This window comes from Saccostrea cucullata, unplaced genomic scaffold (assembly GCF_032062105.1).
Source record: "Saccostrea cucullata isolate Sc308-1 unplaced genomic scaffold, CSIRO_AGI_Scuc_v1 ctg6314, whole genome shotgun sequence".
In the NCBI taxonomy this organism is placed as follows: Eukaryota; Metazoa; Mollusca; class Bivalvia; order Ostreida; family Ostreidae; genus Saccostrea; species Saccostrea cuccullata.
The window spans coordinates 2,237-23,865 of record NW_026928941.1 but is presented as its reverse complement, the minus strand read 5'-3'; the positions used below and the strand labels follow the sequence as shown (position 1 = coordinate 23,865).

At 31.9% G+C, this 21,629-nt stretch overlaps 2 protein-coding genes across 2 annotated transcripts; both read left to right on the top strand.

Annotated features, from left to right (window-relative positions):
* The first annotated feature begins 650 nt into the window (after positions 1-650).
* Positions 651-8,609, top strand: LOC134279326 (perlucin-like). The gene is made up of 5 exons (XM_062761697.1): positions 651-856; positions 1,067-1,182; positions 4,900-4,996; positions 6,588-6,798; positions 7,482-8,609. Exons 1-5 carry the CDS (start codon positions 817-819, stop codon positions 7,510-7,512), a joined length of 495 nt encoding a protein of 164 aa, XP_062617681.1. The 5' UTR covers positions 651-816; the 3' UTR covers positions 7,513-8,609.
* Positions 8,610-11,217: 2,608 nt separating this feature from the next.
* Positions 11,218-21,362, top strand: LOC134279328 (uncharacterized). The gene is made up of 3 exons (XM_062761699.1): positions 11,218-11,462; positions 11,936-12,098; positions 20,827-21,362. The coding sequence occupies exons 1-3, from the start codon at positions 11,397-11,399 to the stop codon at positions 21,360-21,362; spliced, it is 765 nt and encodes a 254-aa protein (XP_062617683.1). The 5' UTR covers positions 11,218-11,396.
* The last annotated feature ends 267 nt before the right edge of the window (positions 21,363-21,629 follow it).

Sequence of the window (21,629 nt, the reverse complement as noted above, 5' to 3'; positions counted from 1 at the left end):
CCAGTTTTGAGATTAATTAAAAGAAAATAACAGCAGTATTGAAAGTGAAAAAAACTGCCATTTATGCACGTAAATGACGCAAAGAAAACATGCACATAGTAAGAGGTTCATTAAAGACTAGAGTAAACGTTTCAAGAACACAGAGATTTGGCATCATAATATGCAGTCACCCGCAAGGCACAGTGGTTAGCGCGTCTGCTCTAGACTTGCAAAGTAAGGAGTCAATCCTTACGTCGTGGGTTCGAATCCCACTGTGGGACGTGGAGACTGGTCCTTCGGGTGAGACCGAGGTCCCGTGTCGCAGTAGGTGCTTCACTAAAATGATCCCTTCCTGCTCAATGGCCCTAAGTGCCAAGTATAGGACAAAAATTGCAGATGTCCACCGGCAAGTGGTGGTGTCTCCATATGAGTGAAAAATTCTCGAGAGGGACGTTCAACAATATACAATCACTCATGATATGCAAGCTGACTCCCTGAAGTTGAACATGTCATAAATCAGGCAGTGATATACTAATACCTACCATCAAAAAGATTGGATAAAACAAAAAAAAAACACAATCTGTTTGCAAATTGAATAAAATAACGTGTTTCAATTTTTTAGTACATGTTTGCTTCAGAAATCTCTTCAAGTTCTGCATTACAGCTACATGTATGTTTGCTTTTCCTAGAAATTTGATTCCATCTCTGGGATTTCATGGGGTGTGTGTTAATGCACTCTCCGCATACTGTACTATTTACAGATTTTTCAGAATATAATGACTAATCCGCCTTTTATATGTCAAATGAGATAAGGAACAGACAAAACTCCTGTACAATATGGTTGCCACTATTACTGCAATATATCTTCTGTTTGCAGGTAATGATTTTTAATCTAAAATAATATCTTTTTAATAAATTTTAAGGTAAAATGAAATTTAAAAAAAGATGCAGGGTTTTAATATTCATCTAAACAATTTAATATTTGAATTTCGTCCAGTCATAAAAGAACATTATTTCAGTTCAAAAATGAAAGTAAAGATATGGAAATATTTTACTGTTTTACATATCTTCTATAACTTTGACTAAGTTTCAGTTGTAACTGCCCTGCCTTCTTCCTGTCCTCGGGGCTGGATACACCGGGGAACCTCCTGTTACTTGTTTGTCAATGACGCTGTTGATGCTGAGGATTGGATGGTGGCCATGGTAGGGCACTTTATAGTACTTCATTAGATATTGAAAGGTATTTATATATAAAAAAACTAGAGGTATTATGAGCACTGAGCTCAATAAATGACCCCAATCAGGACTTTCCATGATTACAGGGGCAAAGTCCATGTTTTGCTCCCGGAGACCATAAAAAAGCGTCAGATCACAAAGTAAAATAGAAGGTCACAATGGCATTATGTACTAAAAAATCTTTGAAAGTATCATTAAATTTTGTTCAGCGATATAGGAGGAGTTGCGGAAAGGAGGTAGGTATCCTTCAATATGATAGAAAGAATTGCAGTGTTTTGTTTTTTTTGTTTTGTTTTTTTTGTTGAAGGAAACCCACAATATGTGTCTGATCAAAAAGTAAAACAAAAGATGTTTGCAAAAAAACAATTATACCCCCCTCCTCCAAATTGGAATTTTTTCATGTCCAAGGGGCATAACTCTGTCAAAATTGGCGCAATCGTAGCCAAAACAAATCTTGCCCTTCTTTGATAACCCTATACACCAAATTTCATTTCAGTATGTGCAACCTCGAAGAAAATAAACGGAAACTGCAAATAATAGGAATTTTTCTAAGTCCAAGGGTTCATATAATATAACAGTAATTGAATGGTCGGAAGGGGGATGTTTTAGAGTTATGTGTTACTTTATAAGGTTTAAATATAAGATTAAGAATGAATACATAAATGTAAAAAGTAAATTTACAAAACAATGATACTTCATTTAAACTTTGAATGTTATCTCTAGACCTTAGAGAGTAACACATAACTTTTAAAACATCTCCCCTTCAATTAAAACGTCCTAGTCTGCCAGGTACAACAAACACAGCCCGAATTCTATCATGCAGTAGGTTTATCAATGTCTTAACCTGAGCGAAATAAATATTCTTGTGCATCTTTAAATGCCTGTTTTTCCGAAAAGTCGTTATGTAGTGTATATTTGCATCTGTAGCTCTCGCTTTTCTTTATTTTGAGAATTTCCAACATTAGCAATGAAAATGCGCGCTTTCGGTTACTTTGAGGAAATACAGGCATCACATCCGGAAAAGAAAGAAGGATATTATTCCGGACTTTTAGTACAAGACTTATGATTAACAGGTACAAAACCTTGAAAACCCAAAATATTGTCAATAATTTTATTAAAAATGCTAATTTTTGATTTCTGTTCAGGGGGCTAAAAATCAACTTCCGGTAATGGAATGAAAATCATTCAACCGTTAAATTACTGCTTTGGCAAAGTAAAAGATGTCCGAACTTTTTTGGTACAAAGTTATATCCCGTACGTAATTTTCACCCCTTAATTTAGGGTGTTGCGTTTCTATTGACGGTGAGTATATAATCAAAGTTACTGAAGGAATTCATGAACATAATTATATGTGAAGCAAAGAACAAAACGATTATATATGGCATACATTTTCAATTCGCTCGATAAAAGAATTCATCAAGAGACCTTTGGATACTGAATCATCAGTAAATATTGAATTCCGTTACCTAGTTGTGACTTATCTATGTTCATTGTTGGTAAAATATCTAGATAAGAATCATACAAAAATTAGTCTTTATGCTAGTGAATGTAAATGATTTACCGTGCTTATGCACATTTCTATATTTTTGTGATGCAATTTCAAAAAGATTGTTCAAGACTATTATTGTTTCCTTGCTTTTAAATGTCCCTTTCCCCTTTCACAACTTTTAAACTCATATGAATCTCCACTTGCCACTTGGAGAGCTTCAAATGTTTAACCCATTTTCAGTACTTTGATCCTCTGAGCAGTGGGTGAATTTTTTTTCGCTGCATCATCTACTGCGTCTTGAAGTTTTCGCTCTTATCCAAATCGTTCTCCTTTTATATTTTTATTAGGCATCATTATTACTTTTTAAAGCTTTATTTAAGATTCTCATCAGAGGTGAAAAGTACCATATCATTAAGTTTTTAACCCGACGTGAGCATGACTTATATTATAATGACTTTATGAAAGTGAAAAAGAGCATATACCTGTACACGTTAACTGTAGTTTTGTTTCTATCCGATTTACAATAATTTTCAATAAATATCATAAAGATAAAAACATTACCTGCCGTTAAATTTTAGCTTATTTCGTAGTCCTATTTAGCAAGAAATGTTATCATTGCACTGAAAATATAAATGTAAATCAGATCGTGAATTAATTTTAAATGTGAAAGTTTTTTTTTTCAAACTGAGCCAGTAATTGAGGTTGATCACCTCTATAATTTTTTAGATTATCAGTCTTCTATGTTTGTATACCTGAATGATATTACCATCACACCATGAACAAGGATGACATCCACGAGATAGCCCGTATTTATATACTTCAATGTGACATAAATCAGATTCATTATATGTACAGTCAATTCTCGAATTATCGCCATTCGATTCATCGCCATTTTCGCAATACCGCCATGATTTCAAAATGAATTAACATATAATAAGGAAAACAGATAATCAAATACATTAACTTTGTATTTTTTTTTCTTTTATTTTTTCACTATAAGTTTACCTTTCACATACTTACTAGGCTAAGTATGGTATAGACTATAGCAATTAAGTAATTATACAGGAAAAATGTCCACATGTGTTTAACATATGTTAAACGTGTGTTTAACATGTATTTTTTACACACGTAAAACACATAGAAAGAGCACACGTGTATAGGGTGTTTATTTTTACACATGTTAAACATATGTTTCACATGTGTTTAACGTGTAAAAATAAACACAGGTGTATTTATACACATGAAACATGTGCTAAACATGTGTTTTATATATGTTATACTTTATATGTGAATTATACGTGTATAATATTACTGTTGTACTTATTATCATTTTTATACTTTTTTTTTCATGTCTTTCAAAATAATTTTGTGGTAATTGAAATATGGATGATATTATACAGGCAACTTTGCCACATATGATCAACATATGTGTATCATATGAAAAGGGCATCATATGTAAATCATATGAAACAGTCACACATATTCTTGTACACATTTAAGAATCAGATATTTCTGCTTTAGATGACAATTCATTACATTCCAAGGATCTATCTTTATGGGTTACATATTTGAAAATTAATATCTTATAATGCTTATACAACTTTCTTGATAAAACTTTTTTCATCAAGAGAAATATCTTATTTTTCACAGTGTACATTCTAAACAAGAAAGTATACAAACAAGTTCAGTAGCATTTGTCGATACATGTATTTTACATAATTATTAAGTTGTGTACAAATTATAAGATTTCGGCAAAAATGATTAAATAGTTGAACATGTATACATGTACAAATGAATAACATAATTAAGCCATGTACTTGTTTATAAATATGATTTGACGTGAAAGTGTCCAAAGCAAAATTGAAATATCAGCAATAATATTTGTCCTGTATTTAATATTGTAAATTTATGAAAAATCAAGTTATTTGATATTCCAGCATACAAATAAGAATGGGAAATCTTTACCGGTCAAATGCAGACAAGATTGTGTACATCTTCCCAATTTCATGATTATTCCATATATTTTCTCGTTCATTTTTCTTCTGTATCTTTCATTTTTTTCAGTTGTCCTCCCTCTGATCTTCGATGACTATTTTGAAAATCTCTTTGAACTGTACCCAAAATGCAAATCCACCTCAGTCCCCTTCCTGAACAATTTCTTTGTGAATATGCAGTTTTCAAATATCTCTTTTTAGTCCTTTTGCAGTAGTCTGCATGCGAAGTTGGTGGAAATTGAAACTGTGACTGAGGATGAATTTTTACGTTTGCATCTGTTGGACAACAAATTGACAGGTAAAAACAAAAGGGGAGGGTGTACTTTTTTTTCATGATGCGGTTATTAACAACTTTAGTTCTACAAGGTTAAAAATTAACAATAAAAATGGATGAAATGAAAATATATGAGGGTTGTTCGAAAAGTTCATGGAATTCTGTCATATCTTTTTTTTATTTGATGTCAAATGTTATCACAGTTTGGTAAAAATATTTTAACAATAAATTCATTTCTTTTTTGTATTATTAATTTTTTTAAATATCCCGATTTATTTAAAACTTATACAGATTTTGAAAAATGCAAAAATGGGGTCGCGGAGCGGGTCAAAATTTTGTAAATTACAAAAAATACACTAAATAATGTCTGTAGTCATATTTTCTGTAAAATTGAGCAAAAACGAAAAACAACTTAAATTAAGAATTGTTACATCGATTCGAATTCCAAATTAAAGCTTAATATCGTGATTCATTGGAAAGAAATCAAATTTAGAGGATATGTTGTCCTCATTGAAAACGACAAAAAACGATGACGCTTTAGAACGTCATGGAGCAGCAGATAAAAATGCAATTTTGTATGTTACTCAGGAAAATTCCGAATAAAATCTTAAAATGTTGGAGGAATAAAAAAATATGTCACAAGCAAGTTGTACACGTGTAAACAAATAGTACAAGTAGTAAGAAGTGACAGAGACTCTGTATTGGATGAGGACAATCTGAGAAGAAACGGGTTAACTCTAAAAATCTTCAGAGTTGCTTAACTGATGAAAGCAGAGTTAAGTAATAAAAGATATTCAAACCCCAACAAAGGAAATGTATAGGATAGTATTTTTTAGAAATTCCTGACGCTATGTTTTGACGTTACATTGACGTAATGTGTGCTCCGCGGGTACAAAACATGTTGATTTTAATTAAAATGAAGTAAATTGATTTCTGTTCAATCGAATGAAATGAAAGTTTACACATCAACAAAACAAATATTTTTACATTTTATTTTGTGATTATATTAAATATCTAGTGAGTAATATAAGGAAGATTGCCACCTTCCATGAACTTTTCGAACAACCCTCGTATGTACATGTGTATAAAAAATAAAGTTAAAGAATATCACTATATGGTTTTTAAATCTTATTGATTAATGCATCTTTTGTATTTAGCATCGGTATTTGACCGAGTCAAGAAATAAAATCTATCATATCATATCATATCATATAATTATCTCTTTTTTTAAATTTGTGGGCAAACGCGTGATATTTTACGACTGGCGACTTACAAAAAAATCAATATTTAGATATACCTGTCACTTTAAGTTCGATCTGGATGTAACATACTTTCATATTTCAAACGAAGGCTGATGTCAATATTTAATTACAGATCTAGACATGGTTATCCAATATTTGTCACGTTATAAAGTACAAATTATGACATATAACCTTAGTCAACCTAATAAGAATAAAGATATAGTTTTCTCATTGAAAATCCTGACCTGACCAACAGAATCCAAAAAGAAAAAAAAGTTAATTTATGAAAGAGAAGGACCAAAAGATATAGGGAACAATTACATTGACAAAATGTGTTACTCTGCTTATTTTAAATGTTTATTATCTAATTTTAGGAAGCTATTGGATTGGTTTGTCAGATATCCAGGCTGAAGGAGTTTGGGTATGGACATCTTCCCAGAACACCCCGACCTACACCAACTGGCCCCCTGGTCAGCCCGACAACAATGCAGGGGAGGAGGACTGTGCACATTTGTATGCAGCGTTTGGATTTCAATGGAACGATTATCCTTGCAATAAGGCCAACAACTTTATTTGTGAAAAAGAGTAACGTATAATCTCTTCATATTTCAGAAAACATTTTTTTTCTGGATTTACTTTCGTGATTTATGTATCATTTGAAAAAATAAAAGGATCTTAGATCTAGTAAATGAAAGGTGCATATTTTTTCAAATTTGAAAAACAAGTTCCTTTTACATATTTAATGACACTTTATTAATATAGCTTTATAAAATAATGTGTTTTTGATCCAGATTTTTTGATCAACTAGACAATAAAACAAATTTTCAATATTAATTTAAAAGAAAATCAAAGAATGTTATGTATTAATTGTGGATTTCATTTCCATCTCAGTCAGAAGAAATGTAACAATATTGCCTACAGTCTTTCAGAAAACTTTTTTTTTCGTTTTTTTTCTAAACCTGTACTTCAAAATGATATCAAATTGAATATAGATATCGGGGATACTTTAAGAATGATTTCAAATTGAATACAATGAAAATGCTTTATTGTCTTCATTACTCTACACAGCTGTAAAGGTCGGAAAATTTAAATTAAATAAGTTATTACCTTTTAATTGACCTAGTTCCAAAAATTTTAAGTCATTGACTAGATCTTGACCTTAATTAATAGGAAAAGTATTTTTATGTTAATGCCAAGAAGATTTTTGATACAATTTATATATGATGTTTTAGAGAAGTGTAAGTTATTTAATTATTTTTTTCTTGCAGATTGAGGAGTCAGGAGGAAATCGTAGGGTGATTTTAAAGACGATTCCTCACTTCATTAAGATAAACATTTCTTTTGTACCCTCTAAATATATTCTCAAGATAATCACTATTAGTCATTAATTACTATAATTATGTTGATACGGAGGTTCGACGTCCATTTCTATTGACATCTATTGGCTTATCTAAGTTGAAACAAGAACCGTAACTTTGAAATACATGAATTTAATTTTGATCCAGATTGATTTTAAACTTTGAATGAAGATGACAATTTTGTCAGTATATTTTAAATGTTTATTTTAAATTAAAAACAAATCCTTTATCTCACTTATTTTTATACGAAAGGGGAAAAAGTGTGGGTGAAAATTTACACTGGAAGCAAAACAAGATTTGTTAAAGTAAGTCTCTTCAAAAAACTACAATGACTTACTAAAGTACTTATATTTACAACTTATTATTATATTAAAACAATTTGTAAAACATTTTTATTAAGTTGAATGAAAATAAGAACAGGTTTTTTTTGTTTTATAGACTGGGCTTCATACTTTTTAAAAACTATTTATATATTGTGTACCTGTCATGTTAGCCCAATAATTTTCAATGCTGCATGCAGCTAATCCATGTGCGTCTTGTTTCGTACCATAAAACAATGGATGCTTGTAAATGTAATTAACAATATTCAATTATAATTGTTCTCTAAACAGCATCATTTGACCCGTTAAGCTCATGAAATTATACATTGTTCATTCACTTTTAAGTTATGATTGATTTCTTAATTTACTAGTGTTACAGTTGTAGTAAATGTTACTGATTAAAAAACAGCTTGAAAAAAGTGGCAACTGAAGATTTTCCTTAAAAAATAATGTCTCAAAAATTTAACAATTTAAAAAACATGTACAAGAAAGTAAAATTCATTTTATTTATTCAATGGTAAGCTCTAATGACTAATCTATCCTATTCTCGCATTATTTCTCCAGTACATTTTCTGAGGAAATGATGTTTTACAAATAAGTTCCTGAGGGTTCCCATCTGTGTTCATGTTCTAATTTGTCAGTCAAGATCAATGTTCCTGAGTAACATTGCTATATGCATATTATTTCGCGTTATAACGCGAAAGTTACGCGTTTATTCACGGACATTTTGCGTTATAACGCGAAAGTTTCGCGTTTATTCGCGAAAGTTACGCGTTATATCGCGAAAGTTACGCGTTTTTTCGCAAAATTTTGCGTTAAAATTCGAAAGTTACGCGTTTCTTCGCGAAAGTTTTGCGTTATATCGCGAAAGTCACGCGTTATAACACGAAAGTTTCGAGTTATATCGCGAAAGTTTCGAGTTTATTTGCGAAAGTTTCGCGTTATAACACGAAAAATTAAATTTTTTTTACTTACGGAAATGAGCTCATTGGACTTTCGTAAAATTTTGTTAAAATATTTAGATGACAAAATTTTATTATGACTGCTGTAATTACATACTGAGCATTAAGTTGATGCAGGAATGCAATTTAATATATACATGTATACTAATAGAAAGATTTCTTAAAAGAATTTGTTTTAAATAAATGTCAAATATAAAAAAACTTTATGAGGACAACAAAATTGAACACCTCATTCTATCATCAATATATAAAGTCGTTAATAATCTTCTTTTTTGTTATGATCAATTAAATAAATTTTGAATCTATATTCAAATGAAATATATATAAACGAGGAAAATTATTGACAAGAAAGCTAGTGAAACAAGAATATTAGCAGTCTTTTGGAGACTCATCATTTTGTAAGTTTTATGGTCGATACAGTGACCTTGTCAGCAAATACAGTTTGTCATTGGGTCAAATGCTGACTAATGTCCTCATGCTGACTGTTTGTCCATTGTTTATGCACTGAATTGACGACGGATTTTCCCGTTGTTTCCAAAACATGACGGGGGGCGCAAGGGAGATTTGACCGGTTCACTCCACCATGGCACCTGGTCCTACCTCTTATGTTTCAGAGGTCCATGTTTGCTGTGCTCCTGTTTTTTTTTTTTTATTGTTTTATGATCTTTGATATTGAATTCTGTTTGTTATTTCAATATCCTTCTCATGATACCAAATTACTCTTTAAAAATCTATTTCTAAAAATAAGTCCCTCAGCCCATGACGTCGGTATTCAGAGGATGCTGGATTTCTTTAATGACAACATCTAAGCAGTCTATGTAGACCCACACTTTCCAAAAATTCGTTTAATTTCTTATGTGTATTGATTCTCACTGTTGCTATTTCCAAAAACCACCTTTTTAAAATTTAATAAAGATCTAATTTATTCTAGAAACCTCTTCATGAAAGAAACACTTGCAGCTTTTCCATGCTCATCTTCATTTATATCGTAATATACAATCAGCTGCATATTGGGAAAGCGTCAACCAACTTTGATACTTTAAAACATGCTATAAATACAACCAATATTCAAACCGATACAAACTACTGAGACGGAAATACGTTAACAATATAGAAATTTCAAATTGTTTTCGTTTTTTTGGAAATTTTGTTTTAAACCTTGAAAAGTAGTCAATATAACTTAGCATTTGGTTGCATTCTGCTTGATACTGGTTTGATACAATTGAAGGCTTTTGATTCCATAATAAATTGACAACAGGTTATTCTATTACCTATCAATTCTATCAGTCTAACTGAGCGACAGAGAAGACTTACTTTTCCACGTTAGCGGATCCCACTCCTGGATTTTCTAGATGTGTGTGTCTTAGGCCCTGTTCTGTATCCTTCAACGATTCATGCAATTTTCACTTTGGGTAACATGAACATTATGTTTAGTATATGGAGGTTTATATCTCTTCACATCTAACAATATTTTTAAAAAATCTATTAAACATTGTGACAGAAATACGTATTTAAAGCAATTGTTTAGAAATATATTATTTATCACATACTTGTATGGCTATAATTGATGATCAGCTGATGTAGATATTTAAGGAGTATCAGTGCATTTAAAGTTTAAAGGGATGTGTTAATGCCAAAATTAATTATGGATAAATCAAATTTAAGAAGAAAGAAAATATAACTACTATTTCAACAATGATATTTTTTCTGATAACTGTTTTGTCAGTATAGCCAGTCAATCAAAAATATTTATAAACGACAAATCACATAATTATCTTGCTCCACTGGATATTTTAGGTTTATTTCATTTTCTATAAACGCCATTCTATGATGTATAAAAATGTATCATTGTACTTGGTGTTTGTTGAACATGTTCCTCAGACATGCACATCAGACACGTTCTTTGAGACTCAAATACCTGTACCACATGTAATATCGGCCACAATAATAATTAGGAAGAAAACAATCAAAATTTAAAATGGACGTTAAACATAAATTTGCTCATACGTAGCCATGTCACTTAATCATTTCAATATGTTAAACTAATTCTTTTCTGATTTTTGGTTTAGAATAACCTTGATTATAATTTTGTCGACAAATTATAATTATCTTCAAATGATGCCATATTCCTGATTCACCGATAGATGAATGTTTGACATTTTGAAGAACCACCGATAATATGGTTAACTATACATTGAGTGTACCATAATTGCATATTGAGAGGTTATCTTTACTGAATAAAACTTAGTACATTTAGATCTTCGCTAATGAAGTATACGTCAAAATGACCGAAGAAATTAAATCAAGATATTGTATGTTTGCCTTTTCTAAACAATCATGATTTCAATTTTATGCATATCATTGACATTGTAACATCAAAATAAACCTTTAATTCAGTAGGTGCCCAATAAATGCATCTTTGACATTTTCAATATTAACTCCCTTTGTTATGAGCGCTTTATAAATACTTATATATAATAGTGAATTCCATAGATAAACTGGAAGGGTTCTATATTTTGCAAGGTATTTATAACAGGTATATCATGTTCATCAGGATGTTGAACGTCGCTGTTCTTTGCCTGTTGGTGCTGATCGACACTTGTCATTGTGTAAGTGTTTTTACACATTTATTGTTTATTCATATTTTTACAAATACATGTAATACTGAATGCAATAAAGTTTCAACAAGAATGGTCCTCTCGTTTGTAAAACGTCTAATAGTAAATTGTATTATTTATGATACAAAGGCAGAATGTGAGAAAAATTATTAATTGATTTCTTTGACACGTCAAATAACTATATATTATTTTGCTATACAGGGAACTTTAATACAATTGATTTACAAAATGGATATCTTTTGGAACTATAATTCATTATAGCCATGCCTTTGACAATTTACTTTACCTCCTTTTATTTAATTGTTTTACTTTGGTTTAGTTTATTGTCCAATTAATTTTGATAAATTTTGAACCTTTTGTTTAAATGATAGTAACATATTAAAAGTAATAAACCTTTACCTAATTAGCCTAAGTATTTTTGTTAGGGAAGACACGTTGACAAGATCAAGTTTTATACTTTATAGGATTCCAAAGCTGTGCGAGGTCTTGGAAAACCAAAAATAAAGCCCCTTTATATGAATGTGTCTGACTCGAGGGAGGAGAGGACGTATATGTATGGGAGGTTCCAGTCTCCCCTCGATACAACCGTAGCATTTGTTGAAGGGGATATTGTCAAATTTGACAAAGGTAAGAGGGGTTTTTGTTACCTTTTTAACCTTTAAATTTTCTGTTTTTCTTTTAATAAACAATTTTACACTGTTAAAGTCGCTTAATCCGAAACAGGCACATATTATCTTACGCAATAAAAGTTCGTCATTACATAGAAAATATTTAAGGAATGAAGCTTATAAACCGCGAAGGGGTTAATAAAAAAGCGTAAACTATCCCAAGTTATGTTATATCGGATAACATAAGTTGAAATAAGCTTCATTCCTTATAATTTAATTTCAATGTAGACAATTATACAATTTTTTCAGTTTTTCCTTCGGAGAAACGGCTTCAGATTTAGCATATTTTTAAAGTTAACGTCAAGCGGAGTATTACGTTTTGACGTAACTCATTGTGACGTAGGCAAGTTATGTTATACAAAATGGATAAAACCGTTTAACCAATCAAATGACGTGTTACAACTGAAATTAAATTATATAGAAATAAATTATGAGATTGATTTAATAGCTTACTACAACAATCCTCACAAGGAAAAACTTGATCAAAAACCTTATTGACAAACAGAAGTTCCTGACAGGAAGTTAAGATCTGTTGTGAAGTCACCTTCGAAAATAAATAAATCTATCGGTTTTATCTTATTATGAAGTTAATTCAAACCCGAGTATTTTTTTTTCAATAGTAGAAGCAATAGAAGCCATAATATATAATATCTTTTAAAATTAAGGAATTAATTGAATATAATCCATAGTAATTTTTATATTGATAATAAAGGAAAATTAGATATTTGTTTTAAAGGAAGTTTAGTAACGCAGGCTTATATATTGTCCGTGTACAGGTATAAGTAATTTTTGTGAAAAAAATGCTCGGGTTGGTTCTTCATGAGATATACATTTAAGCGATAAATTTAATTTTAGAAGGTGATTTCACGCGATATTACAAAGGATTATTTATTGTGTGACCTAACAAAAATTATTTATTCAACTTTTGAATTTTGATATCTTTTAAGAGAAAGAGACGTTGGGGATATAATTTGACAAAAGTTGAAACAATTTATGGACAATTATTTTTCAAGAAGAAAAACGAATATATTTTTTCGCAATTAGAATCGGACCAAGCGGCTTTAAGGAAGATGAATTAGCGCAATAAAAGGACTTCATGCGATAACAGCTAATATATGCGCCCCCAACCCTAAATCAAACTTTGATAGAGAAATACTGTAAACGTATTATATTTGGCGTGTACGATATTTGGCGGAAATTGACATTTCAACAAGTTGGCGAAGATTTGATTTAGCGCTTTTTGAATGTGCGTTACATAATATTAGTTACACAGTCAGTTAGTGACCTAATACGGATTCATACAGGGTGTGAAATGGAAATCCGTATTGGGCGAGGCGAAGCCGAGTCCCAATACGGATTTCCATTTCACACCCTGTATGAATCCGTATTAGGTCACTAACTGACTGTGTTACGAATTTATCCCGCTGAAGACCTTTATCGATATAAAAAAAATATTTTTTGCATATTATGAAAAAATTAAGTTTTAATCCAATAACATTCAACATAAAATATCGTTACAGTAACAAGAAATTTAACTAAACTACCTACGTAAACCGTTTACAAGGTTAGCTTTTTTAAAAAAAAGCTGAGTGTCAGCCACTGGAATACAGAAAGTTTCTTCCTTGTTTTGTAATGGTTTATGATTTGATTTATCCATCATGTTGTGTTCCTTCAATGTTATAAATGCCATTGTAAGAAAAGTTAAATTCTTGTAACCGTTTTCTTATTTGTAACATAATGCTGTACATGATAAATAATAAATCATAGAATAAAATTTAGCTAGTCTGCATCGTGATCATTACAATGATTTCCAATAAATTCTCTTCGGCGCAGATATCAGAGAAAGTTCATCTCATACCGGTAAATGAATAAAAGCTAGTCACCATGGCAACTAAGATCACGTTAAATTCTATAAAAAATGATATAGCTAGATTATGATGAATAAAAGAAGGTTGACTTTGTGTTAGATTGTTTTAAAATACTTGTATTACTAAATAACAGTTTTCAGTTGTGCATTTCGAGGCAATTAATACATGATTGGGGGGGGGGGGGGGGGGGCTACTGCATATATATTTAATTTCTAAGTTTGAGCGTCCGTTTTAGTGTTATTAGGAAAGAAAAGAATTGCTTCCAAAAAGATAATGAACGCCACGGAAAACAATTAAAAATGGAAATTCAATATATAAATATACAGGCAGTGCGTATGTACATAAAATGTCTTTGATGATGTTTACCATCATAGCAAAACTATAGATTAAAATACTGGAATCTATTCCCCCCATCTCTCTCTCCCCTTTCATTGGAAGGGGGGATGTTGACCCTGTCTATAAATCAACACTATCGCATTTCCACTGTGGTCAATTTCTCACATGTGGCCGCGGTTCATGTGCTCAAGCGGCACTTACATGTCTATCATAAAATAAATTATAAGAATTTACTGTCTTACAGTGGTCTTGTGATGTTTTCATAACTTCCATCATTAGAGTGAAAAGAAATTGATCGTTCTTTTTTTCACTATTTTGGGACCTTTGTTATGTTTGTGGCAAGTGGATTGTTGTGTGAATTCCGACCCCTACATGTCTTATGCAAGATCGAGGGAGTCTTGCATCAGGCATCCAGAGGAATATACACAATTTAAACTTCGGCTTGCAGTGGCGATTGTGGGAATAAATGTACTTATTGTCTACTAGAAGCAATGAAATATTTTCATAGTATCATTTAAAAAATGACAAATATCCCATCTAGAAGCTGAACAGTCTATGTCATTAATTTTCGTCCAGAACGACAAAGAACAATGCAGTCTATAAATAGATCAAGATCAGTGTGCGTGAAAAGCACGCCCTATGGTTGGAGAATTGTGCAAATCTTTTTCCCAGAATTCCGATTAACGCAAGCGCACTTGCAGTTTCATCCTAACGTAACTAGTCAGCCCGGGGGCTGACTAATTAGCCGCCATTTTTATTTACAATAACAACGCTGCGAACGGAATCGCGTGCCCGATTTTTAATACACCCCCTGCTCGGAGACGTAATATTGAAAATTTCAGGGCGTCATATGATGAGCTCTCATCCAATCAATTGTCTACAAACTTGTCTGAAGCGGGATAAACCTTTATACACAAAGCATTTAGCGATGTACTTGATTTAGCGGAGGCTGCTTTCCGCGAAAGGCGCTAAAAAGAATACACAGCCAAATATAATACGTTTACAGTACATAATTATGTTTTAAAACAGGGGGATATCTGCAGACATCCAAGCACTGAAAATTCCATAAGCCATGGCGTTACATGTTTGATATGATACCAGAAAAATGATTTAAGTTTAAAATTCTATGATTTTTACAGAAAACGGTGTATATTTCCTCATATTTTGAGCAAAAGTCAACAAGCGCAGGTCTACTCAAGCTCAATATTTTGATATATAATGTGAAGAAAGTCGTAAAATGCTTGATTTAAAAAAAATGTTTTATTGCTTATTTAGTTTTTAAATACCCCAAATATGTTAATTTTTAGTGCAAAAAGGTCAAACAATAATTATCGTGCATTAATTTCTAAGATTTCTTTCAATAAAATATAATATTAAAACTATTTTAAGTACTATAGAAGTATATATATTGCCATTGTTACGTCAGGTAAGATATGATAGAGGTGAAAGTAATTTACCAAAGAGTTTAAGTTAAAGTGCAAAAAGGTCAATTTAATTGTACTGTAAATCAGTAAGATGCAGACTGACCTACTATTTTCTCTGCGATTTCGAGTCACACTATATGAGTGCTTATCCAAAATACACTTCTCAATCAAAGTGCTGAAAGTACTGATACGAGTTGTTGGTTGTTCAAGCTTATAAATTGAACACTGCTTTCCTGATAAGGAAATGAAATTGCCATTTAAAAATTGCAGAAATTTAGACTTCCATTTGATTTCTGATGTCTGTTTCATGAGATGACGCACTGTATTATTAAATCCCATAAACAAATAATGTCACGTGAAATAATAAGGAAAGCATCTCTTTTTACATTATAATTATACATTTATTGTGTATTAGTGCCCTATTTTAACAAATGAAATGAAACGCTCTTTCATACCTACAGTGTATCATGGTACAACAGTATCTGAATGTCCAGCAAAAGTAATATCTCGTTTAATCAAGAGGCCCATGGGCCACATCGCTCACCTGAGTAACTTGGGTGATGCAGTTCTTTACCAGATTCCCTCTCTTTCTTTACCTATGATGCCCACTACCCCCTTCCCTTTTATGATTTTCAAAATTTAGATTCTACACAACCCAGGGATGCTTCCACATAAGTTTCAGTTTTCCAGACTCAGTGGTTCTTGAGAAGAAGATTTTCAATTTTGTTCCATATATTTCTATGTAAAACTTGGATTCCCTATTATGGCCCCGCCCTACCCCCGGGGATTATGATTTTTACAATTTAATATCTACACTACCCAAAGATGCTTCCACATAAGTTTCAGCTTTCTGGCCCAGTGATTCTTGAGAAGAAGATTTTTAAAGATTTGTTCTATATATTTCTATGTAAAATTTGGATTCCCTATTGAGGCCCCGCCCTACGCCCGGGGGTCATGATTTTAACATTTTAATATCTACACTACTCAAGGATGCTTCCACATAAGTTTCAGCTTTCCTGGCCCATTGATTCTTGAGAAGAAGATTTTTTAAGCTTTGTTCTATGTATTTCTATGTAAAACTTGGGTTCCCTATTGTGGCCCCGCCCTACCCCCCGGGGTCATGGTTTTAACAATTTAGTATCTACACTACCCAAGGATGCTTTCACATAAGTTTCAGCTTTCCGTGCCCAGTGGTTCTTGATAAGAAGATTTTTAGTGACCCCACCCTATTTTTGTCTTTTCTTGATTATCTCCCCTTGTAAGGGGACTTGGCCCTTCCTGTTAACAATTTTAACTTCCCATCACCCAAGGATGCTTTGTGTCAAGTTTGGTGAAAATTGGCCCATTGGTTCTTGAGAAGAAGTCGAAAATGTGAAAAGTTTACAGACTGACAGACGACGGACAAAATGTGATCAGAAAAGCTCACTTGAGCCTTCAGCTCATTTGAGCTAAAATACTTTTCATTATCAATTTGACAATTACTAGTGTTATACTTATCATATTAGATTTTTTTAACATTGCAGTCTTCCAGTTTGAATGTGTAAAAGCACAATATACAGGGAAATACAAGAAAATGATTTTTTTTTAGAAAGAGAAAGTCGCCGTCACAATTGTGTTCATAATTTTCTCACAAGTGTAACAAGCATTAAGAATGCAAAATGTGTGTTATCTTAATATCAGAAGTTTTACACAGGACCCTGATTTACAAATAAATGCTACATAAATCAAAGTACTAACACAGTTATATTTGGGACACAGGAGAAAACTAATAATTATATTCTTGAGCATTTACACTTTACAACTGTTGCAAAAACACATGGTCACGGTAAAATATTTGTTGCATTAAGCTGTAAGATTTTTCTTTCATGACACACAATAGACACAAGTTGGACAACTGCATTTTTTTCCAGTGTAAATTTTAGCTGAAATCGGTTTTGAAATTCACAAACATGAAATTAATATGATATAAATAAACATATGCCTCCAACATTTTCTTGTTGAAAATAAAATTTCTGCTATCAAACTGCGGTTTAAAAATGATATTGCTTCTAACTGATGTCACTACAAAGTACATACTTTGTACATCACCTGAGTATCTTGGCTTGAAAAAAAGAAGATATCAGTTCCATTTTGAGAAGTTTAACTTTATAAATGGTCTCAAGCTCCCAGGGGGGAAGGGGCATCATTTGAACAAAAATGAAGTTGTAACAAGTTTACAACACAACGGACAACAAAGAAATCGGATCAAAAAACTCATTTAAGCTTTTGACTCAGGTGAGCAAAAATGTGTTTCGCCATGCAATTTAAAACAATTACAAATATAAAATTAGATCAGATAATGAACACAATAAATTGATATGAAATAAACTTTTTCCCAGAGGTGATTTTACAAGGAAAAGTTCTCAATATTAAGATACACATTCTTCATTTCACATTTGTTCCAGTCTTCAAGGAAGTCATACAAAAGACTGACAGCACAATTTTCTAATATACATCAATGCTTGAAATTGTTCTCCTACAACAGTAAGTTTATCAAACCTCCCAGCCATCCTTTATGCTCTGCCATTTGTGGTGTATACCTCTAGAAAAATAAAATATTTTACATTATCATTTAAACGACATATAAATAACAAGTACAATTGAAGATCTGAAGGTTATTTTATTTATTATGACATTTTAAAAGTACCTCTTTGCTCTCATGGAGATGTTATCTGGCATTATGGAACCCCCAACATGGTAGTGATGGAGTTAAATTTCTCCGGAATGAGAAATTAACCAACAAACCTCCAGAAGCAGTGAAAAAGGTTTCGCAAACAAATCCTTCCAGGAACCATTATGCTCTAGCCCTTATGGTTTATACTTCTAGAAAAATAACAAATTTTAAATTCTAAATTAAAACAACATATAAAATAACAAGTAAAATGGAAGATTTCAAGAGTATTTTATTTATTATGACATCTTAAATGTAAATCATCATCTTTCCAGAGCAATAAATTTAGATCACTTGAATTCCAATCGTCTGCAGGAATTCAAACCACTTCTTAATACAAAATGCTTACAAATGCATTAGCAACACGTACACTGTCTACCTCTACTATCTTCTGAGAAATTGTTTCATGCTTGCTGCATATCTGCTGCAATGCAAGTAATAGCTGAGACTTGCTTTGACATTTTTTCTTTGAATCTGATATCTTCCAGAAAATTTTGTCTTTTTCTTTTTTGAGCCCTTGACATCATTAACATAATCATCTTTAAGATCATCAAAATCTCGATCTGATCTTTATTTTTTTTTTTTTACATCTTAAATTGTTAATTCCACAGTTTTATGACACAGGATGCCTCGTTTTCGCATGTCATCCAGAACATGTTTATTTTTTTTTCACATATTCCCATTTATGAATATTTTTTCTAATTTTATAATGAAAATTTATAATTATAAATTAAACACTTTCACCCTGTTATGTTACATTAAAAAAGTGGTCTATATTTTTCTGAAGCGATATGAGTAAACATAAATCAATTAGAATAACTTATTCCAGATTATTATGAACAGGTGCGTGTGGTGGATTTTGATCCGCTCCTAGCTAAAATAAAAATGGCGACGTTCCAACAGATGCTTCGTTCTGATCGTATTTTTCGTATGATACAACAAGTAGAAATATTATCTTGGATAATTTCGTTTCGTATCATTGCATGCAGAAAAATATTCATTCGATTTTCACTAAAACATGACCGATTCTCTCAAGAAAGTGGAAATCTAGTCGAAATTTCAATGGCATGTCCTGTCGCACGACTGCTGTTTTGTGTGTTTTCAAAGACTTGAAATAATATTTCTAGTGAGGCAGTTGCCTCATTACCACAATGGAAGCTACTTTTGCGGACAAAACATTAAGAAAAATTTATATAGAATCAGGCCCCTTAAGCCGCAAAAACAAGGTGGCGCTAATGTTTACTCGGTCAGTACCATACGAAGTCCTATCGATAAACTACTTGCAAATATTTACATTTACCATGTTTACGTACCTTCTAAAAATTTCCACTATAGTAAGCCTCCACAGTCCCGTCAATTTCTTTTGAAGTCAATGTTGTGCTGCCGATTTTGCGTGTTTTTGTTTACAAAGCAAAGTAGCATGGTGCGTATGAATTAGTTCGATCTCTATGTTAGGCCTAATGTGCCATTTGTATAAATCCCAACGAACTTGGCACAGAAAAATTAACCAATGTTTTATGCAATTTGTTTGAAAATTTTAAAAATCGACAAGGCATATATGCACATATAGGAATATGAGAAGTGACGAAATGCACTTTCATTTTTCGGCGGTTTAAAATGCACTATTTTTTTGTCGGACCGACACAATAAGGCATGTCAATGAAAATGTTATTGTTTATACTTTAAATAAATTTCCTTTCAAAAAAGAAACATTGACATGTCTTCAATATATATGTTCGCTTTTATTTATGTGGAGTTTCTCAAGATGTGATACAATTCATCGTAGAAGGAACTGAATAAACGAGGTGTGTTCTTTGGTCAAAATTAGGTCAACATTTGTAAGAGCATAACTGAGTTGATGTCCATCAACTCGTAAAAAATCCCTGATTTAACAAATTTCACGAGAGACATACCCTAAACCCTATCTCAGTCCTTTTTTCGGAAGATATTCTATTCGTTCGCGATCTTTTTGATCACCACTCGTATTAGATCATAACTGTTTGTTATCTTTTGCTTTCCATAAAACCTGGTACAAAAAAGTATAAAAATAAATATTGTCCTTGTAACAACTATAGAAATTATATTTGGAAGAGAAACAAACAACAAAAACATGTTTGCTCTCCTCCTATTTTGTATTGTTTAATGGACTTTTGAGCTTGAATACTGTTCGTTATCTCCGTATACATTGTATTTCATTGATATTAATGTAGAAATCAACGAAATGCATAAAATTTGTATAAACAATAAAAGGACATATTACCAATCTCTCAGGAATATTTTCTACTTTTATTATTATTTTTTTGTATTTGTATGTTGTTTTTTAAAGACACTACTTTTTGTAATTTTCAGTGTCGAAATCAGAAGAAAACTCAACAGTATGGGAATTGGTTTTGTGTTATGACACATGGAGGTATCAGCCAAAAGTTTTGCTGCAATCAAAATCTGCAGCAGAAGTGCTGTTCCTTTACCTGAATGGGAGGGTATACCACAGTAATGTACAAACCGAGTTTCACGGGACAAACTGCTCAGTAGCAATTAACAGATCATCCAAAAAACAAAGTACTACCTATACTTTTGGTGTTCAAAATTGTGACCAAAATCTCAATTTCAGTAATTTTCGCTTTTGGCTTGATAAATCTGGAAGGGTTTTAAACATTCCTTATGACTCTCACTGCAGGGAATCTAACACCGAGGATGGACGGTATTTTGAATCTGTGTGTTCATCATTTGTATCTAACGATCCTTTCAATGTTACCTTCTATGAGGACAAAATGGCCGCTGAAAATATTGAACTAATTCTTCTTGCCTACAAGTTCCAGCCCGCGGGGCCTTGTTTTGATACTTGTATAGCAAATACCCAGCAATGGTTTTTCAGGATAATTTAGTGTCTTCACGGAATAAAGTTTCAACATAAAACAACATAATATTAATTCATTTTGTGACCTTAGAAAGAAGCATTTCTTAATTTAAAAAATGAGTACAGAAGTGAATGTATTAGCTGAGTTTGTATTGACGTGTTATGTATGAATGTATGCCGTGTTCCGTCATGTTCAAGAATTGTTCACTTGAATAGTGACATCACAATAATTTATATCATTGATGGGCTTCCGATTAAGTCCTTTAATTTAAGACCTGACTGCAGACCTGTAGCG